This window comes from Sardina pilchardus, chromosome 20, assembly GCF_963854185.1.
Source record: "Sardina pilchardus chromosome 20, fSarPil1.1, whole genome shotgun sequence".
In the NCBI taxonomy this organism is placed as follows: domain Eukaryota; kingdom Metazoa; phylum Chordata; class Actinopteri; order Clupeiformes; family Clupeidae; genus Sardina; species Sardina pilchardus.
This window is the reverse complement of record NC_085013.1, coordinates 6,031,806-6,056,300: the sequence shown is the minus strand read 5'-3', so window position 1 is coordinate 6,056,300 and position 24,495 is coordinate 6,031,806. Positions and strand designations below refer to the sequence as shown.

The 24,495-nt window shown below is 44.4% G+C and overlaps 2 protein-coding genes across 2 annotated transcripts; both read left to right on the top strand.

Moving 5' to 3' along the window:
• The first annotated feature begins 435 nt into the window (after positions 1-435).
• LOC134068215 (deubiquitinase DESI2) lies at positions 436-17,802 on the top strand. The gene is made up of 5 exons (XM_062523804.1): positions 436-1,742; positions 10,357-10,429; positions 12,553-12,646; positions 13,324-13,465; positions 15,329-17,802. Exons 1-5 carry the CDS (start codon positions 1,704-1,706, stop codon positions 15,572-15,574), a joined length of 594 nt encoding a protein of 197 aa, XP_062379788.1. The 5' UTR covers positions 436-1,703; the 3' UTR covers positions 15,575-17,802.
• Positions 17,803-18,311: 509 nt separating this feature from the next.
• Positions 18,312-24,162, top strand: srsf5a (serine and arginine rich splicing factor 5a). The gene is made up of 8 exons (XM_062523803.1): positions 18,312-18,439; positions 19,385-19,522; positions 19,616-19,686; positions 19,786-19,941; positions 20,048-20,117; positions 21,729-21,802; positions 22,078-22,185; positions 22,471-24,162. The coding sequence occupies exons 2-8, from the start codon at positions 19,397-19,399 to the stop codon at positions 22,790-22,792; spliced, it is 927 nt and encodes a 308-aa protein (XP_062379787.1). The 5' UTR covers positions 18,312-18,439; positions 19,385-19,396; the 3' UTR covers positions 22,793-24,162.
• The last annotated feature ends 333 nt before the right edge of the window (positions 24,163-24,495 follow it).

Sequence of the window (24,495 nt, the reverse complement as noted above, 5' to 3'; positions counted from 1 at the left end):
TTTCTTGGATCTCAGCCTCCGTCAGCATGTGATTGGATATTATCCAAAGAGACAGCGCACTCCTTGCAGTGGATGCGCACAGCTGCAACTGGTGACAGTATTTCTTTGATATGACCTGCCTTTATATGGGCAGATTAAACCTCTCTATGACCTAAGAATTGAAAACAAGAATAGCACAACAAAAACAACACAAAATAACGCACAAAGCGACAAACAACACAAAAAGCAACAGGGCGCAATAATGATTATTTCGACAGTGTTTCCTGGTTTTTACCTAAGTCGGTATGTGTTCTTTCAAGAGCGTCAGTTTTTTCGCTCTCACATTCACGCGCATCTGTGTGTTGACTATCCCCACCCCCACGCGCTGTTCACTGTGCTATGATGGAGGATGGATAGGGGGCTGCGTAATGATGCTGATGATGTAATCAAACCTCTCTCTCTGTCTCTCTCCTTCTCCCTCTCGCATGCAGAATCCGCGGACAACTAGCTGCACAGAGCCAAGCTACGGGGCTCCGGTGATGTCATCTGTTCCCCGTCTTTGAGTCGTGTCGTTTTGGGAGGACCGAGACCGAGTTGGTAACCCCCCCTCCGAGCGCGAGCAGGTGGTTGCGGCGGGGCAGACGACGAAATCGTGGGGCTTTAGCAGCGTGTTTCACTGTCGCATCCCCGGGTCTGGCTGTCCTTGCTACACTCAGTACAATGAGTATCCTCCACCAGCCAGTCGCGAATGGCTGCAGCGAACTCAACTGCATCAAGTCACGACCATGGATCCGATGACCGTCTCAGAGTTCGCGTCGCCTGCCCTTTACCAAGTAGAGTTTCGGCACTGACGGAGGCCTCGGAGTGAAAAACAACTCTTATGATTTGATTTGGTAAGATTAGCCATCCGTTCGTTCCCTCATCCCTCATCAAGCCTCCAACCCGCTGGCTATAGGAAGTAGGCTAGGTGTTAAAAGGCGGATCAGCATCCGAGTTAAGCGCCGGTGCTCTTCACCAGATGTCGGACAAAACCTTACCCTGGCATTAACTGGACCACTTTCATCGCTCTACCTTTTGACAAGACAGCGTGCTCGGATTCTTTGGGGTTGTATCGTCAGGCAAATCGCCCATTGCGATCCAACAGCGGAGCAGGTGAACTCCATCTACCCAAGCTTCTTCCCAGTGCCTCAGATTAGCCCAGAGTCTATTTGACTGTTCGCAGGCTATGTGGTGTTTTATTCCCTTTAGTTCAAGTTGAAATGCGTTTCGTGTTTTAAGTCTTAAGTGGTTGAGCCATCAGCTAGAAGGCCGTACATGTGCCTGATTCTCTTGTCCGGCTATAGGAAACCAATGACCACTGCTGTCCTGCGAACGCTTCTCTAAACCCAGCCTGCCTTTCCCCATTTTCTACCTCTTCGCCTTTTGAACCCTTTAAAAGAAGAACCTGGATATGCGTGTTGTGGGAAGACCTCGGCACCTTGACTGAAAGAACGAACAAGTCACCAGTACACATTACAAAGTGACAGCAGCGCGGCGGGTGTGTTTGTCAGAGACTGCCCAGTGTGTTTTCACCATGTCCATTCGTTGCCTTGATTAAACGGAGTACGCGTACGCCTTCGGTGCGTGCAAGGTGCTGCTGCTAACCCTAGTGCTATTCCGGGAGCAATAAAGAACGTCGCTGAAGAGGGATCCGGACGCTTCGCCTTTTCACTCAGGAGCAAATAATGGCCAATGAACCGGTCATCCTTAACGTGTATGACATGGTAAGAAGTTTTATAAGGTGTTTATCATCTTTGCATTAATGGGATAGCCTGTTTTTTTTCACTTTACTTTATAGAATTCCCTCACACTCCACTTCCTTAGAATATAAAATTATAATACAGCAAAATATGCTTACTTCACAGTATTGGTGACAGTGTTGAGGAGACTATTAGCTTAGGTCTCAGATGAGCCTTGTGTGTCAGATCCTATTTATTCTGTCAGTGAAGTAATTATTCACATAATAAATCAGCGATTGAATGACCTCCATCATCTCTACATCCATGTTTCCAAAATACATTAGTCGAGGTGAAAATGGCAAAGCTGTAGAAATGCAACCCACTCTTAAGCTAAGGCATTTCTGAAAAAAAAGAAAGAAAGAAACAGCAGTAGATTAATCAGTATGAACTGGATCTGTTCCCCCTTTCCAACATGGGGAATATGAGACCGTCTGCTAGGTTCTTAGATAGCAGCTCATGTCACAGAGGGCATCATATTTAGTTTGATAGTATAGGCCTACAGTGTCTTTCCTAAAAGCTAGTAGTCTTGAAAGTCATCTCCAATGAGGTCAACGTTGAAGAGATCTGTTTTGTTTAATACTGTAGAGTTGGATATTCTGCTAGGCAGGACAGCAGTCATTCACAGGAGATGGTACCAGCCACTGGCCTACAACACAATCAGTCCAGTGTGTTAGCGAGCTTATTCACCTCTCTTTATTTCTTGGGTATAGTGAATTGAGCTTTGCTCAAATAGTGTTCTCGTAGCTATCACTCACACTAATTACAAAAAAAAAATCATCTACATGACTGTATGCTACAGTACATTATGAGGAAGTGAAGAGTTGCTGCAGGAATAGGAGCAAACATTTGTCAGTCAAGTTTGCATGAAAGGATAGGAGACGAAAAATCTCACAATGTAACCTCACATTTTGTTGAAAGTTGATATAAAGGATAGATGCTTATCTCCTAGCCACGACGTAAACTCTATTAATTGTAATTGCCACAGAAAGAGAAAACACTGAGTTTCACAGGAGCCAGAAGATTAAGTCTGCCATCATTAATGGGGTTCCCATGTAGTAGTTTGCTGCCAAAGATTTCATTCACAGTCTGAGGCACATGAAAGACTGCATTTCTTCAAAGCAGCTTTAGAGCCCGATCTGTGCCTGAAAGCAGCTGACTGGATCAGTCAATGCTGTGTCAGATCAGAGCCACTTCGGCTCTTTGCTGGCTCATATATCTGGACAGTATTTGCTAATGTGGTGGAGTGGTCGACTTGAAATCATTGAATGAATGAAGTCATAGAGGAAGGTCTTGCTGTCATGCACTTTTAAAAACATGCTCTTTCACCTAGTTCTGTCATGGAATAAAACACAAGTGGACACACACACACACACACACGCACACGCACACGCACACGCACACGCACACGCACACACACACACACACACAAACACATGCATTCTGACACCATCACTGATCAATAAACACACACAAACAAGAAGCACTGGGTCACAGTGTGGTTCCAGAGAGTGATCACTTTGGTCACTATGAAATAGATTCTTCGCTGGTGTCTCAGCCAGGACTCGTCATCATCACCTTCGTTTGGCACCTCAGTGACCGGGGGACATTGGACAATTTTTTTTGTCTCATTTATTCTCTGCTGTCCCTATGATTCACACAGAGACACATAGACACTTGGTTAGAGATGTCTGTACTATCTGTATTTCACACAAAAAAGGCACTATAATACTATGCTATCCGGGTAGATCTTTTTATAGCGAGGCCCTGCCAAAAACTTTATTCTCGACATATTGGTGTGTGTGTGTGTGTGTGTGTGTGTGTGTAAAAGCAGTCACATGGCTGGTCTTTGCATCATTGGGACTGTCAGACATTGCACAGTTGAGCTCACATGCTGGAGCTAATCCAGCTTCCAAAAGTCACTCTGACAAGTTGGATTTCTCTTGGAATTAAATACAAACTCTCTTTCCTTCTCCTCTATTTCTCTCTCTCTCTCTCTCTCTCGCTGTGTGTGTGTGTGTGTTGTGTGTGTTCATTCCTCAAAGACTGTTAAGGCAACCATGTGGGACCATGGTTGGCTGTATTAGTGGACATCTCACAAAAATGTGGCACTGCAGTGATAGTGTAACATTATTAAACATTCATTACTAACACACACGCACACACACACACACACACACACACACACACACACACACACACACACATACACATGCACACACACACATTCCTGATTTATAAGCATGCCAGCCCATTCAAGCAGACAGGTGTCGGTTAGGCCACCCCCACCGCCAGTCTTTCATGACTGACTGCACCCAGTTTGCTGGGCCTGAAAAATATGTATGCAGATATAAGCGTGCGCGCGCACACATAGGCACACACACACAGTCAGTTATAAAACATACTGCTGTTCCAATAACTGATTAATTTTGTACTGCAACACAGAGGAGGAGGAACAGGTCACACACGTGTGTTTGTGTGTGTGTGTGTGTGAAAGAAACGCATACACCCATGAGAGATTCATTATAGTGTGTGTGTGTGTGTGTGTGTGTGTTTCTCATAGAGGAAGCACATACACCCCTTGAGATTTATTGTAGTGTGTGTGTGTGTGTGTGTGTGTGTGTGTGTGTTTGTGTGTTTCAAATACACCCTAGAGATTCATCACAATAGTGGGGGGTTGGCGTCTCAGCTGAGCCACCATAGCTTCGCTTCACAACCTGAAACACCTGGTGCTCTACAATACACACACACACACACACACACACACACACACACTAAATGGGTACAAGTCAGTCAGATAGGCCTATGTATTGGTATGAAATAGAATAGTGTACTGTACAGAAGAGGAGAGAGTGTGTTTCCATGCCATATTCACAGTGCTTTGACGAGCCCAGATACTGACATGCTGGGAGGCATGGATGCAGTGAAGCATCAAATCTGAGCTTGGACACCGTGGGTGTGTGTCGGACTGTGTGTGTCTGTGTGTGTGTGCGTGCTCATGCATGTAGTTGAATCCTGCTCATATTTTGCGACAAAGAAAAAAGAATTTACTGAAGAATAGCTGCCCAACATTTGTGAATTTTGAAATAATTTGAGACACAAGTACAAATACTTGCCTGCAGGCAAGATTATGTCAGATAAAACTTGGGAACTTGGGAACCTAAAAAAAGTAGCAGGACCACTTACAACTTCTTAACTTTCCTACGATGGCAGTAAACTAGCTACAGCTAAGTGTTTTAGACACGAAAGTATCTTTGGTTTTAATCTCTTCCCTTTCCTTCCCCAAATGTCTCATCTGCTATGATAGGCTAGTTTATTTGATCAGATTTGAATTTGAGCTTTAAAATGGTTCTCAGGTTTCGGTGCTTTTGAGGGCTCGTTTAGTGCAGATTTGCATATATGGTAATGCTTGGGTAGCCAACTTTTGTGTTTCTCCAACATGACATGGAGCATTCCCATTGTGAGACAATCTAATTTTAACCTGTGCATGCTGTTGTGTCTTCTGATTGGTCGACCATGTGTCCTGGCTGTGGGTGGTGTGTGAAGGCTCTCTGCATGGCTTCATACAGGGGAATCAAATGAGCCAGAACATTACTGGAAGAGGAAGAGTGTGTGTGTGTGTGTGCGTGCGTGCGTGCGTGCGTGTGAGTGTGCCTAGAAGAGCAATATAGACTGACAGAGGTTAATGTAGTCTTTTAAGAAGCCAGCTTTTTCAGGAAACCCTCCCACTCTAGGCCATGATTGACAGCTGAGATGTGCCCTACATACTCTAACGATCTGCTGTCATGATGACCAGAACCCCCCACCCCACCCCTCCGAGCTGCACCCAGCCCGAGCTCCCACACCTGCCAGACACTCACTGGAGGTTTTGTGTCAGGGCTGGAGCACTCAGCAGTAGAGCGCTACACTCTTAAGATCTTTGGTGATAGCACATTACTGTGATCAGGGGTTGAATTTTGATACTTAGAATAACTATTAAGGTGTACAAAGGGGGGCAAACAGTATTACAGGTATGCATTACAACTTTAGTAAATCGTGCGTCTTTAGAGAAAGTCATTAGCTGGTTTTGTGTTGTCTTCAGGAGGGGACATAATGTAGAACTGCTTTAACAATCACAGTCACTACAGAACACAAAAGATGAGGTCGGGGCCTAATGCTCCACACGGGTCAACGAGAGGCTGAGTGTGTGTGTGTGTGTGTGTGTGTGTGTGTGTGTGTGTGTGTGTGTGTGTGTGTGTGTGTGTGTGTGTGTGTGTGTGTTGTGCGTGTGTGAATATTAAGCAGCAGTACCAGTAATGTACTGCATTTTTAATGAGAGACCAGCTGCTGTCGTGGCTTTTTACCTTCTCTCTTAGGAGTTGGAGGCCCAGACAGGGGGGTGTGTGTGCGTGTGCGTGTGTGTGCGTGTGCGCGTGTGTGTGTGTCAGTCAGAGAGAGAGTGAGAGTGGAGGTTGGGCAAATATATAGCCTCCTTTGACAGATTTAATGTGTTTGTGTCATAATGTAAAAGCATAGACTCCTCCCCCCCTGCTCAATATGCTAGTCTAAACAGGTGTTCAAAACTGATCATGCAAAATCACATTTTGTTATTACAACAGAAATACAGTTACACATGCATGCATACATATAGAAATGTTCATATTAAACTCCCAAACTCAGTCTCGCTATCATGTTGTGACCAATTTCTAGTTTTTGTTATTTCCGTTAGAGATGCTGTAAATGTACAACTTACCATGACAACACAGATGCTGTTGTCAAGAACCCATTTTGTCATTGAGAATGTCAGGATCCTGGTGAATATTATGGTCTCTGTGGCAAGAAGCTATTAGCACAAAAATATTTGATATATTATAATAAAGTGTTTACATTAATGCAGTGTTCAGCACTGTGTGCGAAGGTGATGGGAATGGTGAACAACCTTTTTCCACATGTCATTCCAACGGCAACTTCCCATGGAACCTTGTCACAGAGCTAAATTAATGATTAAAGACCGCTTCTACATTGGAATCCAGGGGAGTAATGGCAGTGTGTGTAGGAGGAGCCAGGGTTAAAGTGTGATGTTTTGTTTCTGAGGTCTGGTATGTGTCCTGGTATCTCTCTCTCTCTCTCTCACACACATACACACACACACACACACACACACACACACACACACACATACACACAAACTGACACGCACTCACACTCAGTTAAAGATAAGACCGTCTGAGAAAAACCCTGGACAATCAGATTAAAATCTCTGAGTTGAAGCGTTCATGTTGAATAACCTGTTGTTGATATGAAGCCTAATCCTTTCAACAGCATTGTGATAATACCTTAAGGCTTAAAAAGTTATGCTGTGTGTTCCCCTGAGCTCTATGCTTGCCAATATAAGAAATCTAGTTGAAGAACAACGCTGCAAGACCTTCATAGCCACACATTGAAGCGTGTGTGTTATTTTTTGGCCAAACACCCCTAACCTTCACCTTCCAAAGGTTTCCCGTGTAACACCATATGGCTTTTGCACTATCTGAGACCTCCCCCCCAGCTGCTCTGCTTTGAAATTTGCACAGGTAGATTTATTTCCTATGTGGTGAGCAATCTGTGTGTATGTGTGCATGGAGATCATGCACTTATATGTTTTGTGGCACCGTATTCGGACAAAATGGATGCCTTTTTGATGGCAGAATGTGTGCGGATGTAAATGTTATTGTCTCAAGTGCACTGTGCAGATTTAAAACATAATCTCTGCTGATAGCTTGCAGACAGACAGGATGACTGAGTACAGGAGCCATAGATGCTTTCTGCACTGGTTGCCTGCATATGCTTACAAAGCAAAACCTGGCTGGTCTGCTGTCATATTGATTTTTTCCTCGTGCTTGTTTTTCCCCCTCCATATCTACAAGTCCTCTAGGGTACAAACATAACAGACACACACCAGCACCCCCCCCCCCCCCCCCAAAAAAAAAACACACAAACACACACACACACACTTTAGAGAAACATTCTAAGCACAAAACCAGACATACCCACTTCCTTTGTGCTGTCAGAGCCTATTTCAGTATTCTGAAAGAGAGAGGGAGAGAAAGTGTGTTCTGTTCTTCCCTCCATAACTGTGTATAATCAGAAATGGCAATACAAAGTGATTTTTGTCTTAAAGGCTTATTGAATTGAAGACATGAGAAAAGGGAGAGAGAGAGAGAGAAAGAGAGAGAGATCAGCTCATAGAAAGGACAGAGGGAGAAAGATGAGAAGAGTTGAAAGCGTTCAGTGAACTCTGTATATGAGAGAGATAACTGACAATAGGCATCTCTGCCCCATCTCTCCTTCCCTCTCCATCTCTGACTGTAATTAATCACCGCTGCGCTTCTGATTTAATCAGCAGTACGCTCCCACTGAGACGAGTCTCTCTGACACCTCCATCTCCAAAATCCCAGCATGCACCTGGCAACGCCACCGGCTCCACCCAAGCACTGCCCTATCGTCCCCTCCTGCCCCGTTCCCATGGAGGGGGCCGCTTTTGTCCCTGCTGGAGAGCCCCTCCCCAGTACGCCAGCATTCTGATTCCTCAAACACCTCAGGAACAGTCCAGGAACATCAGCCGCTTCATGTTGAAGCCCCGCACAGCTGGACTCACGGTGGCTGAATAGTGTCAGAATTGGGCCGTCCTTGTAGAAAGGCCAGTGATGATACGTTGAATGTAGAATAAGATTCTCTCAGTAGCATAATGAAGTGGATTATTGAACAAGGATGAGCCACAAGGTAATGGGATACTTAGTTTGCCCTTGACAGCATTTGTTGCTCTGCGAGAGTGTCAGATGTAAAAAGAGTAAAACAATCGTTCTTTTACAGCGGTCTCCATATCCATCTCCGCTTGCATGTGAACATGAGGCTCACTCACTGAAGGATCTATTGTCGTCTGTTTGAAAGAAAAAAGGAGCTTTTTACCCTAAACGCAGCAGTCTCTAAGAACCACTGTCTTTGGGTTTACAGTAGATCTGACGCCCAACAAACACAGTGACTTATTGCCATTTCTACAGAAGAAACATAAATGCCCCCCCTTGTTTACTGTAACCTAATACTGACCCTCTCATATTCTAAATGGCAAGCAGAGTGCCACTATGATGCATGGACCCTCTGTTCAGGTTTCAGAGGTTTTGGTTCAAATAAATGAGCTGCCAACAACTCCTGAAAAGCTGCTCTTGTTTTTTTTAACATATAGGTTTCTGTCTGTGCTGCAGACTATGACACACTTTTGTAGTTGTTATTCATCAGATTTACACACACAGATAAATAAATAATTATATATATTTATTGCAATGCTCACACATCATCTAACACGGTGCATTTTACTTAGCTCCTCAGAAAGTGCTATTAGGGCAGCCGTGGCCTACTGGTTAGGGCTTCGAGCTTGTAACTGGAGGGTTGCCGGTTTGATCCCCGACCAGTCCATGGCTGAAGTGCCCTTGAGTAAGGCACCTAACCCCTCACTGCTCCCTGAGCACCGCTGGTTTGGCAGGCAGCTCACTGCTCTGGGTTAGTGTGTGATTCACCTCACTGAGTGCTGTGTCTGTTCACTAATTCGGTTAAATTGGATTAAATGCAGACACTGAATTTCCCTCACGGGATCAAAAAAGTATATTACTGTTTCGTAATCGTATATATTTTTGTTATACGATTTGTGTTTGTGGTGCAATAGACTTGTGTAGCTGTTATCCATGTGATACATATACACGAAATGCATAAGCGCACGTATACACAGACACACAGCATCTTCATCCTACAGTGACATAGAGCTTGTGATGTGTATCTGTCTGAAGGCAAGTTGATGGCTTTATTTCCATTATCAACTTCCACTAAATCCAACATATAAATGTGCTTGCGCTTACATATGCACACGCACACACACACACACACACACACACACACACACACACACACTCTCTCTCTCTGTCTCTCTCTCTCTCTCTCTCTCACACACACACACACAGAGAAAACAGGATATACACTCACTCTGACAGCGTCAATATCCTGTCTTGTAATATAAAGCCTTCTCCATTTATCAGCTGCTGACGAGCTGCTGACGAGCAAAAGTGCTATTATATTACGGACACATTCACACACACGCACACACACACACACGCACACACACACACACACACACACACACACACACACACACAGAGCATAAGCATAACCAGTGAAACCCAGCCTTTATCAAGATTTATTAGTCTCTCACGTGTACACTCAGCCAATAACAAGATCTATAAATTGAATGTGTGTGGGGAGGAGTGGTCAATGAATGTGAGTGTGTGAGCATGTGTTTTGGAGTAGAGGGTATGATTATTTCTCTACATGTATTGTACATATGTTCTTATATGCCATATTTGGCGTTTGCAATGATCATTTCACATTCTAAAATTAAGGCATTTCTGATCAAACTGTCCATGTTTTGCTAAATGTTCTGTTGATTACTGCACAGTTGCCAGAGTGTGGATCAGTAGTGATTTTTCTAGATTTAAACTCTCTAAATCTTCTTCATGGCTCTGGGAAGTGTTTATGTTGGCCAGTAATTTCTCTCTCATAAAGTCTTCCCCTGTTTTTCATCCTGTCTCTTTTCCAGTACTGGATCAATGAGTACACCTCCACTCTGGGGATTGGAGTCTTCCACTCAGGGATTGAGATCTATGGCAGAGGTAAGAAACAAACCCTCATCCTTCTTTCCAGCCTCCATCTCTTCCACCTCTTTTTGTTTGTTTGATAATGTGCTATAGCTGGTGTAGTTGGTAAAGTAAGTGGGATTTGCATCAATTACCTAGCTTATGTTCAAGGAAGACTTGACTATGAATATTTCACCACAGTTGTGCTTGTCGGGGTAAGTGCTCGTAGCATTTTATTACAGCTGTGGGATTCGAAACTAAACTGCAACAGCAAACAAGATAGAGTGAAGTGAACTGGTTTTCTGGTTCAATCAATAAGGTGTGTAGTTGGTGTTATAGGGCCGGCGGAATAGTGCAACCTGACCCATCTATCTTCATGAATAAAGCAGCGTTCAGAACGGAGGTTTTGGGCCCGGTCCAAGTCTGCTGCGTGGTGCCAGTGCAGTGCTTTTAGCCCGACGTCAGCACAAATGTTTCAGTTCCGCACAGGACCGCTCAGTTCCGGCCACTGTGATAGCAGGCCGAAATCCATTTCGGCTATATAAATTGTCTTGAGATTTTTTTTTTAATCCCAAGATTTTTCTTGCCAAAACTTCTCTCTTTTTGTTGCACTGAATGAATGAATGAATGAACAGATGCTTTGTGCAGAAGATGCTTTGTTTTTCCTTTAAGCCCTCAACAGTGTTTCTCATTTATCATATTCAGTCTGAATATGCCTGCGTAGTGCCAGCAGTGTCAAGAGGTTTGTCTTTTGGCCCAGGGAGCGTGTGTAGGCCCGTGATCTGGCGCAACGGTCTCTCTGTACGCAAAGCCGTGTGTGTGTGTGTGAGAGAGCGTCAGTCTGTCAGGTCGGTCGGGTTTTTGGGGGCGCCGCGATCGTGTCGTTTCTCGGGGACTCATCCCCACAACCTGTCCTCTTTCCCTTGCGCTGACTGTTGAATCACCGCTCACCACCAAGTCATCGCACACGTCTATGGTGGGGGGGGGGGGGGGGGGTAGAAGACAGAAGTCTGTCTGGTCTCTGTGTGTGAGTGGTGTGTGTGTGAGCGGTGTGTGTATGTATGTGTGGTTGTGTGTATGAGTGGTGTGTATGTGTGGTTGTGTGTGTGAATGGTGTGTATATGTGTAGTGGTGTGTGTATGTACGGTTGTGTGTATGAGTGTGTGTATGTGTGGTTATGTGTGTGAGTGTGTGTATGTATGGTTGTGTGTATGAGTGTGTTTATGTGTGGTTGTGTGTGTGAGTGTGTGTATGCGTGGTTGTGTGTGTGAGTGTTGTGTATATGTGTAGTGGTGTGTGTATGGTTGTGTGTATGAGTGTGTGTATGTTTGGTTGTGTGTGTGAGTGTGTGTATGTATGGTTGTGTGTGTGAGTGTGTGTATGCGTGGTTGTGTGTGTGAGTGTGTGTATGCGTGGTTGTGTGTGTCTGGTTTCTATACACTTTGTTCCTGGCAGACACAGGGCTGCAGCATTAGCTGAGAGATTGATGATGAAAAATGGTCTCCCTGTCATGAGGATGTGTGTGTGCATGAGTGTGTGTGTGTGCATCTACATGTGCGTGTGTCTGTGTGTCTGTGTGTATGTGTGTGTATGTGTGTGTGTGTGTGTGTGTGTGTGGGTGGGTGTGTGTGTGTGTGTGTGTGTGAGAGAGAGGGGGGGAGAGAGAGAGAGAGAGACTCATTTATGCTACAAAAGTATCAGGCTGCCCGGCCCACGTCATGGGCATGACGCACTAAAGGGAGTGTGGAGGGACACAAAGGTTTGATAGCATCACTCCTGCTACTGGGGCCAAAAGAGAAGGAGAATTAGTCACAAGACACAAAAATAGATCGATAACACACACATTAAACGTCCAACTTTTAATCAATAATTTCCTATCTAAAATGTTTTAGAAAATGTATGCGACATGTTATGTATTTGTTGCTTTTTGTTTATATGTGTATCATATGTGAATTGTGTGACTAATCCCTCAGTTCATTTAAACAATCTTTAGTACAGATATGATTTTATTTTAAGTTTATATGCCTATCTTGAGATTAAGAAAGGCGCTATATAAATTGTCTTGAGATTGTAAAAGGTGCTATATTGTCAATTGTTTTGAGATTGAGAAAGACTTTATGTAAGTGCAACTGATTATTATTCCTCTGTTTGTTGGCCAGAGTTTGCATATGGCGGCCATCCATATCCTTTCAGTGGAATCTTCGAAATCACCCCTGGAAATGCCTCTGAGCTTGGAGAGACTTTCAAATTCAAGTGAGTGTAATTCACACACACACACACACACACACACACGCATGCACGCACGCACGCACGCACGCACGCACGCACGCACGCACGCACGCACACACACACACACACACACACACACACACACACACACACACACACACACATTCACATACAGAATATCTCTCTCTCTCTCTCTGACATTCCCTCTGACACACACAAGTGTCACTCTGGCGAAAAATACTAAATAATCCTGATCTGAACTTTCAAGGTTGCCAAAATGTAGAAAGGTCAGAGGATGTATTTGAAAGGTCAGTGTCTGGTGTGCGTTGTGGAAAGAGATCTGAGACCAAGGTTACAGTGTCTGTAACTGGAGTGTTCTCTCAATATAATCAAGGACTTCTCAGTCTGACAGGTTCAGTATACTCTCACTCATCTGCGTGCATGCACACAAAGACACCAGTTAATCTATTGATAATAATAGTAACAGTACACAAACATGCTGTACTGTTATCCATTCTGTACAGTTGTCTTTTATGCTGCTGTTATCCATGTCATTTATCCAATTTGTAACTAAAGTAAGTGTTTGATGTAGAATATATGAAAAACAAGTATGACTTATTACAGAGATAAAGTAAAGATTTGATTAAATGTTTTGGTAGAGAGAGTCATACATTCAGCTTGGTGGTTCCTGTCTCCTACAGGGAGTCGATTGCACTGGGCACAACGGACTTCACAGAGGAGGACATTGACAAGATCATGGAGGAGTTGGGAAAAGAGTTTAAAGGCAATGCCTACCACCTCATGCACAAGAACTGCAACCACTTCTCCTCTTCTCTGTCAGAGGTGAGGCCTGCGTTGGCACTGTTCCTTGTTCACGTTATCACAGGTCACCATTACCCTGGAAATCCAGAGTTCTCACGAGAGCACAATTTGAATTGTGTCCGCAAGATACCCTGGCCATGAGCAGTGATGCACGTTACGTTTACCCCAACCATCTGGGGAAACCTGATATATCTGATATAGGCGGGCCAGGGGCGAGCTAAACTGATGACGACAACTTTTGAAATCAGTAAATACTAGTGCAGAGCCCATATGTGCCATTTTTTCCCAGATGTGGCATTTTTGGTTCGTATAACATGAAATTTGGCACTGCACACACTCGTGCCATCCACCAGGATGACACCCACCAAATTTGATAGCAGTCAGATGAGTGGTTTGAGACTTATGCGTGGAACAGACAGACAGAGTGACACACAGACAGACGTTCCTTGCATTAATAGATAGATTGGTCGTAGTGTTATCCAATTGTGTGCCGTGATATTTTCAAATGCATGCTTGGTGCCGCCCCTCGAGTTGGGCCACTTTCATTATTTGTGGCCAGACCCTTAATCTGAAAGATTCCAGGGTCTGGTTTACTACCAGGCTAGGTCACCATGGCAAACATGGACAGACTGGATTGGAAGGCCTGTTTTGTTTTTATGTGCAGGGAACCGAACACAGAGAGAACACTAACCTTGTAAACACGGAGGGAAATGTTCTTGTCAGTGCGATTAAAACAAAAGCCAGGTGCCCTGTAATAGCAAGGGGGATTCTGGTCGGAGGGGAGGTTAAGTACAGGGTGTTCCAAAGCGAGACCTTGATGATCAGACATCTGAAATCCTTGAAAAGTCATACCAGACTCAGCAGAGGCCAAGAAACCAATAAATGTGAACAGGAAATGAAGGATTCTATTGCCTTTTGTAACATGTCATTCTTTTTTTTGATAGGCCTACAGAACATAAAGCATGGAAGGGTGTTAAGACAAAAGAACACTTTGACATTGATTTTATCAGTTGAAAAGAAAATTCGGCAAAATGATGGTCAAAACATGGTTACAGAAGCCTTAATCTTAGCACTCAGCTATGTTGCTACGATTTCTCAGTACAATGACATAATATATAAGCTTGTGTTGCCGTGATATCATAGATTAAATGTGACAAGTGATAATGTAATTACATCCAATCTGTCTCAAGGGTAATTTATCAAAATGCCGTCCACCGGTGACAGAGATGACAATGGTATCACAGTAAAAAGAAGACAGTCTTTGTCTCAATTTCCCAAGTAAAGTTTGTAAGCAAGTATTAAGAGTTCAGATGCAATGCAAAACCCTCTAAATCCTTCTGATCACTTTTGACTTAAATTACCTTTTTTTTTATCAGGCTCCTATAGGTTTTTGCCTACAAATCAATATTTCAGAACAGGAAGAGGTATTGAGGAAGTGGTATTCAGCATTCTTTGAGGCAAAATTATTTGATTAACGTATATGTGTGGATTTGCTCATCAGCGTTATCTCATTTTTGACAGAGGTGGCATTGAGAGGCTTTTGCAACTCCTCATTTGATAACTGCAACATTTCTGAAGATAATTTAAATTCATGACTGTACTTAAAAACAATAGTGATGACATTCTTACTGAAGACATGCCAATTCTTTACCATTGGTCACAAGCTAATCAGTAACACCATGCTTTTATTGCAGTCAGTAAACCATTGGTCACATGTTAATTATAACACTATGTAATTTCTACTGCAGTCAATAAAACAGAGTGCAGTTATCAATACATGCACTGTGGGAACATCTGCAATACAATGACAGTAGTGATTGAACAATGAGAGTAATGATTAAAACTTTGTGTGTGTGTGTGTGTGTGTGTGCGTGCGTTTTCCAGTTGCTGTGTGGTCGGGAGATCCCTCGCTGGGTGAACCGGCTGGCTTACTTCAGCTCCTGCATCCCCTTCCTCCAGAGCTGCCTGCCGAAGGAGTGGCTGACGCCGGCCGCCCTCCAGAGCCACATCAGCCTGGGCCTCCACAAGGACGAGCAGGCCGAGTCCAGTGACGAGGACTCTCCCTCGGCCACCGGGGCCTCAGGAGGTGCCTCTGGGGCCTCCCACAGCTGCCGTCACACCCGGGTCTGACATTGGGGTGGGCCATATTGTGTTGTGTCGCATAGCTAAAGCACTGAACCCTGCTGTTTCCCTTTGGGGGCTAGTTGCGGCCCCACCTGCAGGCTTGGATGACCAACTAACCTCACCTCTCTCCAAAGATCAATGGAGAGAATGAAACCGAGATATATAGAGAGAGAGAGATGGAGAGGGAGGAAGCGAGAAAGAGAGGAGTGATCCTACTCTGACAACAGAGCCACCATGGATTACAGATGATGCCCAGTTTATCTCTTCAGCTACAGACTCTCCGTTCTTAGAATCTATTTCCTTTTTTCACCCTTTCAGAGGAACTAGCCTTTTGCCAAGCCATTTTTTTAAACTGTTCCTCTTTTACGGGACAAGAAGATCCCTGCTCTTTTTAAAAGAATGGACAGCGGAGACTGACCAATGCCAATCTGTTTTTTGTATGCTTCCCTCATCTTAGATTAAAATGATAAACTAGCCTGCTGTCTCTCTGCTCCTGCATCAAGAGCTCAGTTGTCCCTTCGTAGAGTAGGTGTCTACCTGAGACGGGACTCAGATTTACCAATGAACTTTTCTTAGTTGTCGCTAGTGTCACAGTCGGCAAATGCAGGCTTGCAGGCCACGGAGTTGGTTCCGCACTGCACTGGTCAATCAGAAGTTCACGGAAAACAAACAATGTGCCAAGTGGAAAGGATCATATTCTGCAGATGTCCTCAAAAACATGTCCACCAACCAGAAAATATCAACAAACAGCATAACCGTTGGGAACAATTTTGTCTCATGTTTCAAGTTTCTGTTGCTTTTTATTGTCATCTGTCACTTGTCTGTTTGTCTTATTTTAAGGTCAAATTCAGGATTTTTTTCTTTGTTGTAGAACAGCATTGTTTCCAATAGGCAGATGGTTGGCTGAGTTGTACTAATGAGTATTTAACTTACTGTATATGGGATTGGTATTTTAGTCTTGACAGGAGGACACACACACACACACATACAGTCTTGCATACACATGCCTGCTCCCACACACTAACACATACATTGACATGCGTACATTGCGTTCTTTCTGTAGACAGTCCGCCATAAAACCTCTCAGTTGTTAATTCACAGGCTCACAGATGAACAGTTGCCTGTCTGTATTCAAATGCCCCATCTGAACAATGATTGGAGTTGTTGTGCTTCTGATTGACGGGGGAAGGGAGATTGGAGGATAGGGAGTGGAACAGGATGGTGAAACTGGGAGGGGGGTTTCTACTGTGAAGTATTCCACAAAAAAAGGCTGTGTGAAGTGGACGAGCTAAATTCATGGCTCCCACATTAATGGCCACTCAGTTTGCCTGCTGCCCATTCCTGCTCATGAGATCTCTGAGGTGATGGTGGTGGGGGTTGGGCAACAGGGTCGTCAGGCAACCTACAAGTCTTGGGTTTGCCAATGGCTGTTTTTCTGTGTGTGATCTCCAGTTAAAGTTTTGGGTTGGGACTGAAACAAAATGTATTGTGCTCCCACTAATATGTCTCACACCTCTGAGTAGTCCATGCTTAAGTGTTTCAAAGAGGGGTTTCGTGAAGATAATCATGTGAAAAACAAATTCAATCATTCCCTTTTCCTTTATGTTTGTGTTACAGTTTCACTCTGTCCATGTGGCAGTGCTGCTAATGTAGGTGCATATACATGCTCTTTCCATCTCCATTTCTTATGAGGCTGTTTTTAATTTCCGAACCCACAATGTATGTTTGTGTGTGTGTGTGTGTGTGTGTGTGTGTGTGTGTGTGTGTGTGTGTGTGTGGTATTTCTCCAGGGCTCTACACCCAGCCCCCCTCTCAGGTCCTCAGAGTACAGTCACATGGTTTTCAGTGGTGTGCCACAGGTGTTCAGGGCAGGCTCCATAACAATGAGAACGGCACAAAATATTTATAGAACACTTTCATATTTCTACTCATTCCTCCTTCAAGTTTCCCTTTAGACATGCAGCACCATGAAATCATGGTATAAGGCCTCTTATTTGACCTGTTTATCTCCGGACTTTATTTCATTATTTTGGAATGATGTTTGAAAGGTGTCCTGACTTCACCTCAGAAAAAAAATCTTTTGGCAGTTTCTGATGAGGCAGTTATAACTACCAGTGTGTGTTTTTTTTTTACGGTAGGCTACTGAGTCAGTTTCAACCTTGGTATTTCCTTTTCTGAACTGTTGATGCCACACATTTTAAGAATGGTTGAAGAATAAATAATTAGAATTTTTATCAGTCGCTTTGTCATATTTTTAATAATCAGTTGTAATTTCACACCAGCCTAGGCTAAGCTACTACACATAGAATAATGGAATGATGGGGTGAACTCTTACAAAATAGGTTACACACAACCAATGAGAGACAGAAAATGTTTGATTTTCAGTGGGTCTTTAGCTTCATTTGCTTAAGGTGTGCCAATCTCACAACCCCCCCTACTAAACATAACTACCCTAAAGATCTCTGTAGGCCTACTCTAAGATTTCTGTAGTAATTCTTTGTTAGGCTAGTAGCCTATTCTTTGCTCTGAAATAGGCTACTTATCCTACGTGTGCACACTGTCTGTAGCCTACCTACTAGGCCTATAATATTTTGTCCCAAAATACTTCAAAGGGTCTCTCTCATAAGGGCCAGCCATAAGGCCCACTGGCATGGGCATATTTGGTTATACACAGTAGACCTTCGCTTAGTAGAATTTCTAGACAATGAAAACATCATTCAAGGACAAGGAGTTTAGTCAAATATCTGAGAAGTTGAGAACACGCCCTCAACCCCCCTACATAAGGAGGTAGGCTACGAGCGCTCGCTTAACATTTCCTGTTTGCCAGAGTTGCAGAGAAACGCCATTTTGTCTTTACGAGCGAGCAGCAAGGTGAGTGACATCGTGGCCCTAAACTTCCATGATTCTGTTTTCATGTTATTACTCATATATAGCGTAGTACTAGTGCAGACAATGTTTGTGTATACAAAGGAGGTGATCGTAAATCTAGATTATATAGGGGAAAAACATCCGATGTAGGTAACTTAATACCACCGAAGCCTGGACAGCTGGCGAGCTAACACGTTTTTAACAGGCTTTCAACCATGACTAGCTAGCTATTAGCTAGCGGTTCTTTCCTGACGAAAGGCCGACTAAAACAACTCGCAGTTATTCTCACAATCGAGCTTCGAAGGATGTGCATCAAATGTTGAATGATTTCAATTAGCATGCCATATAGTAGTGTTATGACGAGTGTTTGTAAAATTGCTAACGTTTACTAACGTATCCCCGTGTAACTTGTGTGCTGATCTTGCTATCGCTATGCTACCTAACCCAAGTTGCTAGGCACTTGATGTTCGCGTGAAAACTTGTCCTCGGGTTGGGTTTTCACATTATGAATCCACTCTCACTTACTCGTAAAGCGTTGCAATGTAGAAGGGGAAAGGTTTCGGGTCAATTTCGATACAAAGTCCGATTACCACTTCCTGCTAGCATGGCTTACTAGCTAGTGCTTACTAGCTTACTGCTAACGTTAGCGAGCTAGCCAGCAAGATGGTCTCTTTAACGGCTATAGCTGCTAGCTTCTAATGGCTTATCGGCCAGCTTTGCCAGTTTCGTCGAAGTTAGTGGTTAATAACAAACACGAGCAGTGGTCAAAGGTTTTGCTTTGTTTTGGCCACTCGAAACCACCACACAACTTTTTGTTGTGTTCTTTAAACTTATCCAAAATTTTACTGCTTTCTTGCCTAACCTAAACTTCAGCATTCTTTCCAAGTGGAGAGACGGCACATTCTGTTCTGAAATTGACAACTTATTGATCACTTTTGCCGTATTCAGGAACTTGTAACCATGAGTGGATGTCGAGTGTTCATTGGTCGCCTGAGCCCTCACGCCCGTGAAAGAGACGTGGAGAAGTTTTTCAAAGGGTATGGCAGGATACGAGAGATCAATCTGAAGAATGGATTTGGATTTGTGGTAAGTAAATTATATATTTTAACCTCGGGTTCTTTTTCTGTAGCCTACCATTGACTGTTCAAAGTAAGTTAATCCGGTTTGCATTTTTTGTAGGAATTCGATGACCACAGGGATGCAGATGATGCGGTTTATGAGCTGAATGGCAAGGAGCTGTGCAGCGAGAGGTACAAACCACCTTTCTATTTAATAGTTGAGCTGTGTAAATAAAAGCCAGATTGGTGAGGGGTCCGAGACAAGAGTATGACTGGACTTTTTGTTTACAGGGTCACCATTGAGCATGCCCGGTCTCGTAGAGGAAGAGGAGGTGGTCCTGGAATGGGTGGTGGTGGCGGCGGCGGCGGTGGTGGTGGTGGTGGCAGCGGACGGTTCTCCCCTCGCTTTGGAGGTGGCTATCGCCAGTCTCGTAGTGGAGGTTCTAGGTACGGTATCTGTTTAATAGTATGATTGTCTTTTAGAATATGTTACTTACTTTGATGCTTGTATCTGGGTGCCCCTGTTAAAGTGATGTTGACTGCTTGGTTACAGGTATGGTCCACCTGTTCGCACTGAGCACCGCATCGTCGTGGAGAACCTCTCGTCTCGGATCAGTTGGCAGGTGAGCGGAATGTTGTCCTCAGGTTGTCTTTGGAGAATTGCCCCTTTGCTTGCTACTTTTCATTATGACACATGAACACCTTTAGTGATCTGTACAAGTTGACTCCCTTTTTTCTAGTTATGGATTAGGTGAAGGTAAAAGTGCTGTGGTTCATTGCAATGCTATCCACAAACTATGGTAATTCCGCCCCTTGCCATTTCTTGTCATTACAGTGAACCCAGTAATGTTTACTAAACTTCACCTTCACCCACCTTTGTACTTGTATCATTCAAAAAAAAGGAGAACAAATTCCTAGAAACATCCTAGTTTAAAAAAAAAAGGCAGAAAAGAAAAAAGCAAATTAAGTCTTAATGCTGAATGGTTTTATCTAATCAAGTACATTTTTTTGAAACCTTTTCTTTTTGAACAGCTGCTCTTGTCTGGTTCTTAATAACGGAGTGGCATGCACTGCCCCCAGGGAGAGGAGGGGTCTGGTGGGCATAGTCCTCTGCTGGTTGTTCTCAATAGTGCCCCTATGGTGCCTCGCCCGCGGTTGCCGCTGGTCTAGAGTGGGTCTCGGCGGGGCCTCCCCCTACAGTAGCACAGGATAGCCTTAGAGGAGGGTCCGCAGGCTGGCGACTCCAACTGCTGTATCCGCTGTACTCCCCCTACTTGAGTCCAGCACGCTTCCCTCCCCCCCACTCTCAGCGCACTCTTCCGTTTGGGTCTTGTATCTGGTGCTGACGAAGCCTGGGCAGGGGGGCAGTGAAGCAGGCGTGGGCTCACAACCCCGCTGCACCTGCCCCCGGTGCCCCCCCCACTACTACTACTACTACTACTACTTGCTCTCTCTGGTGGTTCCTTACTTATGGAGGCCCGGATGGCTGTGGTCGTTTCTCAAGGGCTTAACACTGCGTTGGTTCGCTCCCCATTTGCTAATTGGACAAGTGGCTCTTTGCTAATGTCTCCTGTGGTTTGGACACGGTAAGTAGCACTGCGCTCATGTGAAGGGGTTTGGTGTTTAAAAGGGTGGCCAGGGTAGCCAGGGCACAAAGGGGAGAATGGGATTCAGTTTTGAGGGTGTTTTTCCTATGAAATGTACTATATTTAAATGAGGATCATGTTCATGTGAACCATATTTAAAGCAAAACAAAAACACGCCTTGTAACCAAAGTGTGTGCAAATTCTTTTTTTCCCTTTTTTTTTTTTTTTTGTTTTGTAAAGTGTCCATTTATCTAGAACACCCTCAGTAGAAAACAACTTTAAAAATCTAGACGTAGTTGTAGTGTAGACAAGCCATTTCACCACAAACCCACTATGGATGTCCATCTGCAATGAACACCACGCACCCACATAAAGGAACCAATTTGCTGCCTTCGTTTCAATTTCTACAATATAAGTGTGCTATCCTCTTTTTGAAGAGGAGCAGTAGATTTTGTCCCAGACGCTGGCGAGGTTTTTCCTACATGAGCACGGATTATTGTTGCACAATGGGGGAATGCATTAGTAAATGTCATCGTACATGTTTGTGACTTGTGTACATGTGTGTCTTGCCTGCTTGCCTGCGTATACTGTGTATGCACGTGTGTGTGTTGCGAGTCGTCACTGACTTTGTTTTGCGCCTCATCGCAGGACCTGAAAGATGTGATGAGAAAAGTCGGGGAGGTGACGTTTGTGGACGCTCACAGACCCAAACAGAACGAAGGGTAAGCATCCATTTTAACTTAAATGTCTACATGAACTTGAATGAGTTTTTAGAGCTCATTCTCTTTGTGCCTAGTCAAGGGTTTTGATGGTTCAACACTAGTTGATGACCTTGCATCCTCAAGCAATTTCCTTTGAATTTTGCAACATTTCAAATCTGTGGTGGCCATTTTTTTGCATGGTGGCCATGACATGCCATTTAAATGTCAGGGCAGACCCGAGATGATCTCTAAATCTGTTGTGCTAATGTTGTTTTTTTCTTTTTTTCTCTTTGTAGTGTGGTTGAGTTTGCCTCTCACAGCGATATGAAGAATGCCCTTGACAAACTGAATGGAACAGAGTTGAACGGACGCAAACTCAAGCTCTACGAGGACCGCAAGAGGAAGTGAGTGTTGCCCAGCCCCCTTCTTGCCTTTTGCTTTGTAGGCAGTTTGGTGTTTGTGTTCCATTGTTGTCTTCTCTAATGTCATGTCCCTTTGGAGTTGAGTTGACCCTGATCGTTTGAGTGTAGCCTCCCTTGTGCCTGTGCGCTATTTAGTATTTAATAGCCAAAATATTTCATATGTAGTGCATACTAAACTGTATGCAATAAAGGTTGGAGTACAATGTTTGACTAACTGGCCCTTTCTCTCTCTTTTTCTCTGCTTTTCTTTCTTTCCTTCTTTTGCAGTCGTAGCCGGAGCAGCTCTAGGTCCCGCAGCTACTCCCGCTCTCGCTCGCCCCGCTCCCGCTCCAAGTCCCCGAGCCGCAGCCGCAGCAGGAACCGCTCCCGCTCCAACCGCTCGCGCAGCCGCTCCCGCTCCGCCAGCCGCTCCCCGGACAAGAAGCCGTCCGTCAGCCGCAACGACGCGCCGCCCCGCTCCGTGTCCCGCTCCCGGTCTCGCTCCCGCTCCGTCACGCCCGTCCCCGAGCGCAAGGAGTCCCGCTCCCGCTCTCGCTCCAGGTCCCGCACGCCCCGCTCGCGCTCCGCCTCCGTGGAGAGCCAGCACTGATGGGCGACGGAGAGAGTGTGTGTGTGTGTGTGACAGTGAGGCAGAAGTGTCGATCTGTGTGTGTGTGTGTGTGCGCGTGTGTGTGAGGGGGTGAGGATGAACTGAAGACCAGAGACCATGATTGTGGCTCGCTCCTGGATTGCGGGGTGGGTCAGTTTGAGTAGAATGTTGTGGGAGGTGAAGCCTCTCCACCCCCCCCCTCCCCCTGGCTCTCTTATCATTTTCCTCTTGTAGCCCTGTGTGTGTGTGAGTCATGGCTCTCGGCCTCACTGTTGGACTGCAAGCTCCTGCCATGTCATCCTGTTTGGTTGATAACCACCCACCAAGATTTGCTTTTTGTTTTTTACCCCCTCGCTGCGGTGAACCGCTTTGACCTTAAACTGAGGAAAGATTAATTTCTTTGTTGTTCCCTCCCCCCCAACTCCTGTCTGTGTAGGATTTTTCAATTTCTCCTGCAGGTGGTTTTATTTGTACCCTTGAGTGGGTGATTGCGCGTGTGTGTGTGTCTGGCATGGTGTCATCCAGTCTCGATTCCACATCTTCCTCAGAAGCTCCTGGACTTGGCTTCCTGCAGTCATGCCTCCTATAGGCATTGTGGGTAGTGTAAACATGTATGTGTGCGCACAAGCACTATTGTAAGACTGTCCTGCTTCAGCTTGTTCTTTTTTTGTTTTTTTTTAATAAACCTTTGTTTAGTCTTAAAGTTGAAGTTGAGAGAAATTTAAGTGGGGATGCACTTAATGATTCTTTTTGTTATTTTATGAAAGATGAGGATGATTTTGTGTAATGCTGTGTGGGCATGTCTTCACCACATTGAATTGTTCTTGTGAGGTGACCTTCGTTGGACAACTTACTTTTTTTTCTCCCTTTAATTTTTATTTCTTTTTCTTCGTTAGCTTAACATTGAGTGTCCTATGGTTTGGAATTGACCATCCTTAACTCCTGAACCCCCAAATTCCCATTGAAATGTGGTACATCTGAAATGAAACTGGTGAAAACACTTTGCTCACAGCGATATTTCTTAAGCATTGGCTGTAATCATTTAAAAAGGGGAACGCCCCTGTCAATTAAACAGAACTGTAGCAGTGACAACCTGTTTCTTTTTAATTTGTACGTTTATTCTACTGCTGGTGGTAAGAAGGAAAAACCTGCTTCTTGTCATGTCAGAGTGGTCTCTCCTGCTGGCACAGCTAGAGAACTCCTCTTTTTGCCAGTAGGGGGAGTGGCTTCCTATGCAGCTGTTTTATCCATAAAGCAACTGGAGTACTAGGGAGGGGCTGGGGTTATAATGTGGGTTATACTCCTCAGGCTGCGCTAATTTAACTGTTGACTGTGATTTGTTATAAAGAATAAAAGACTTTAAGATCTTATTCTGTGTGGTGTGTGTATACGTCATCATGGGCTTTGGTTGTGCCCTTTTTGAACAGTTTGGCGTGGTAGATGAGTCCCAGTGATTTCAAAAGCATTGGCTGAGTAACAGTCACAGTTTTATAACCAAATTAAGATTGGAAAGCTTTTTCTCTGCTTACAGACTACTTTTTATGTTCCGTTATAATGAATATTGATCGGGTTAATTTGTCAGGTGAGTGGGGGCTGATATCCTGTACAAGTTCAAAGTTGCACTATTGTGATCCTGTGAAGGTTGATCTCTGCAGCTTCGCTCTATAAAGCAGAAGAAAACCTTGATGTGTACTTTACTGTGG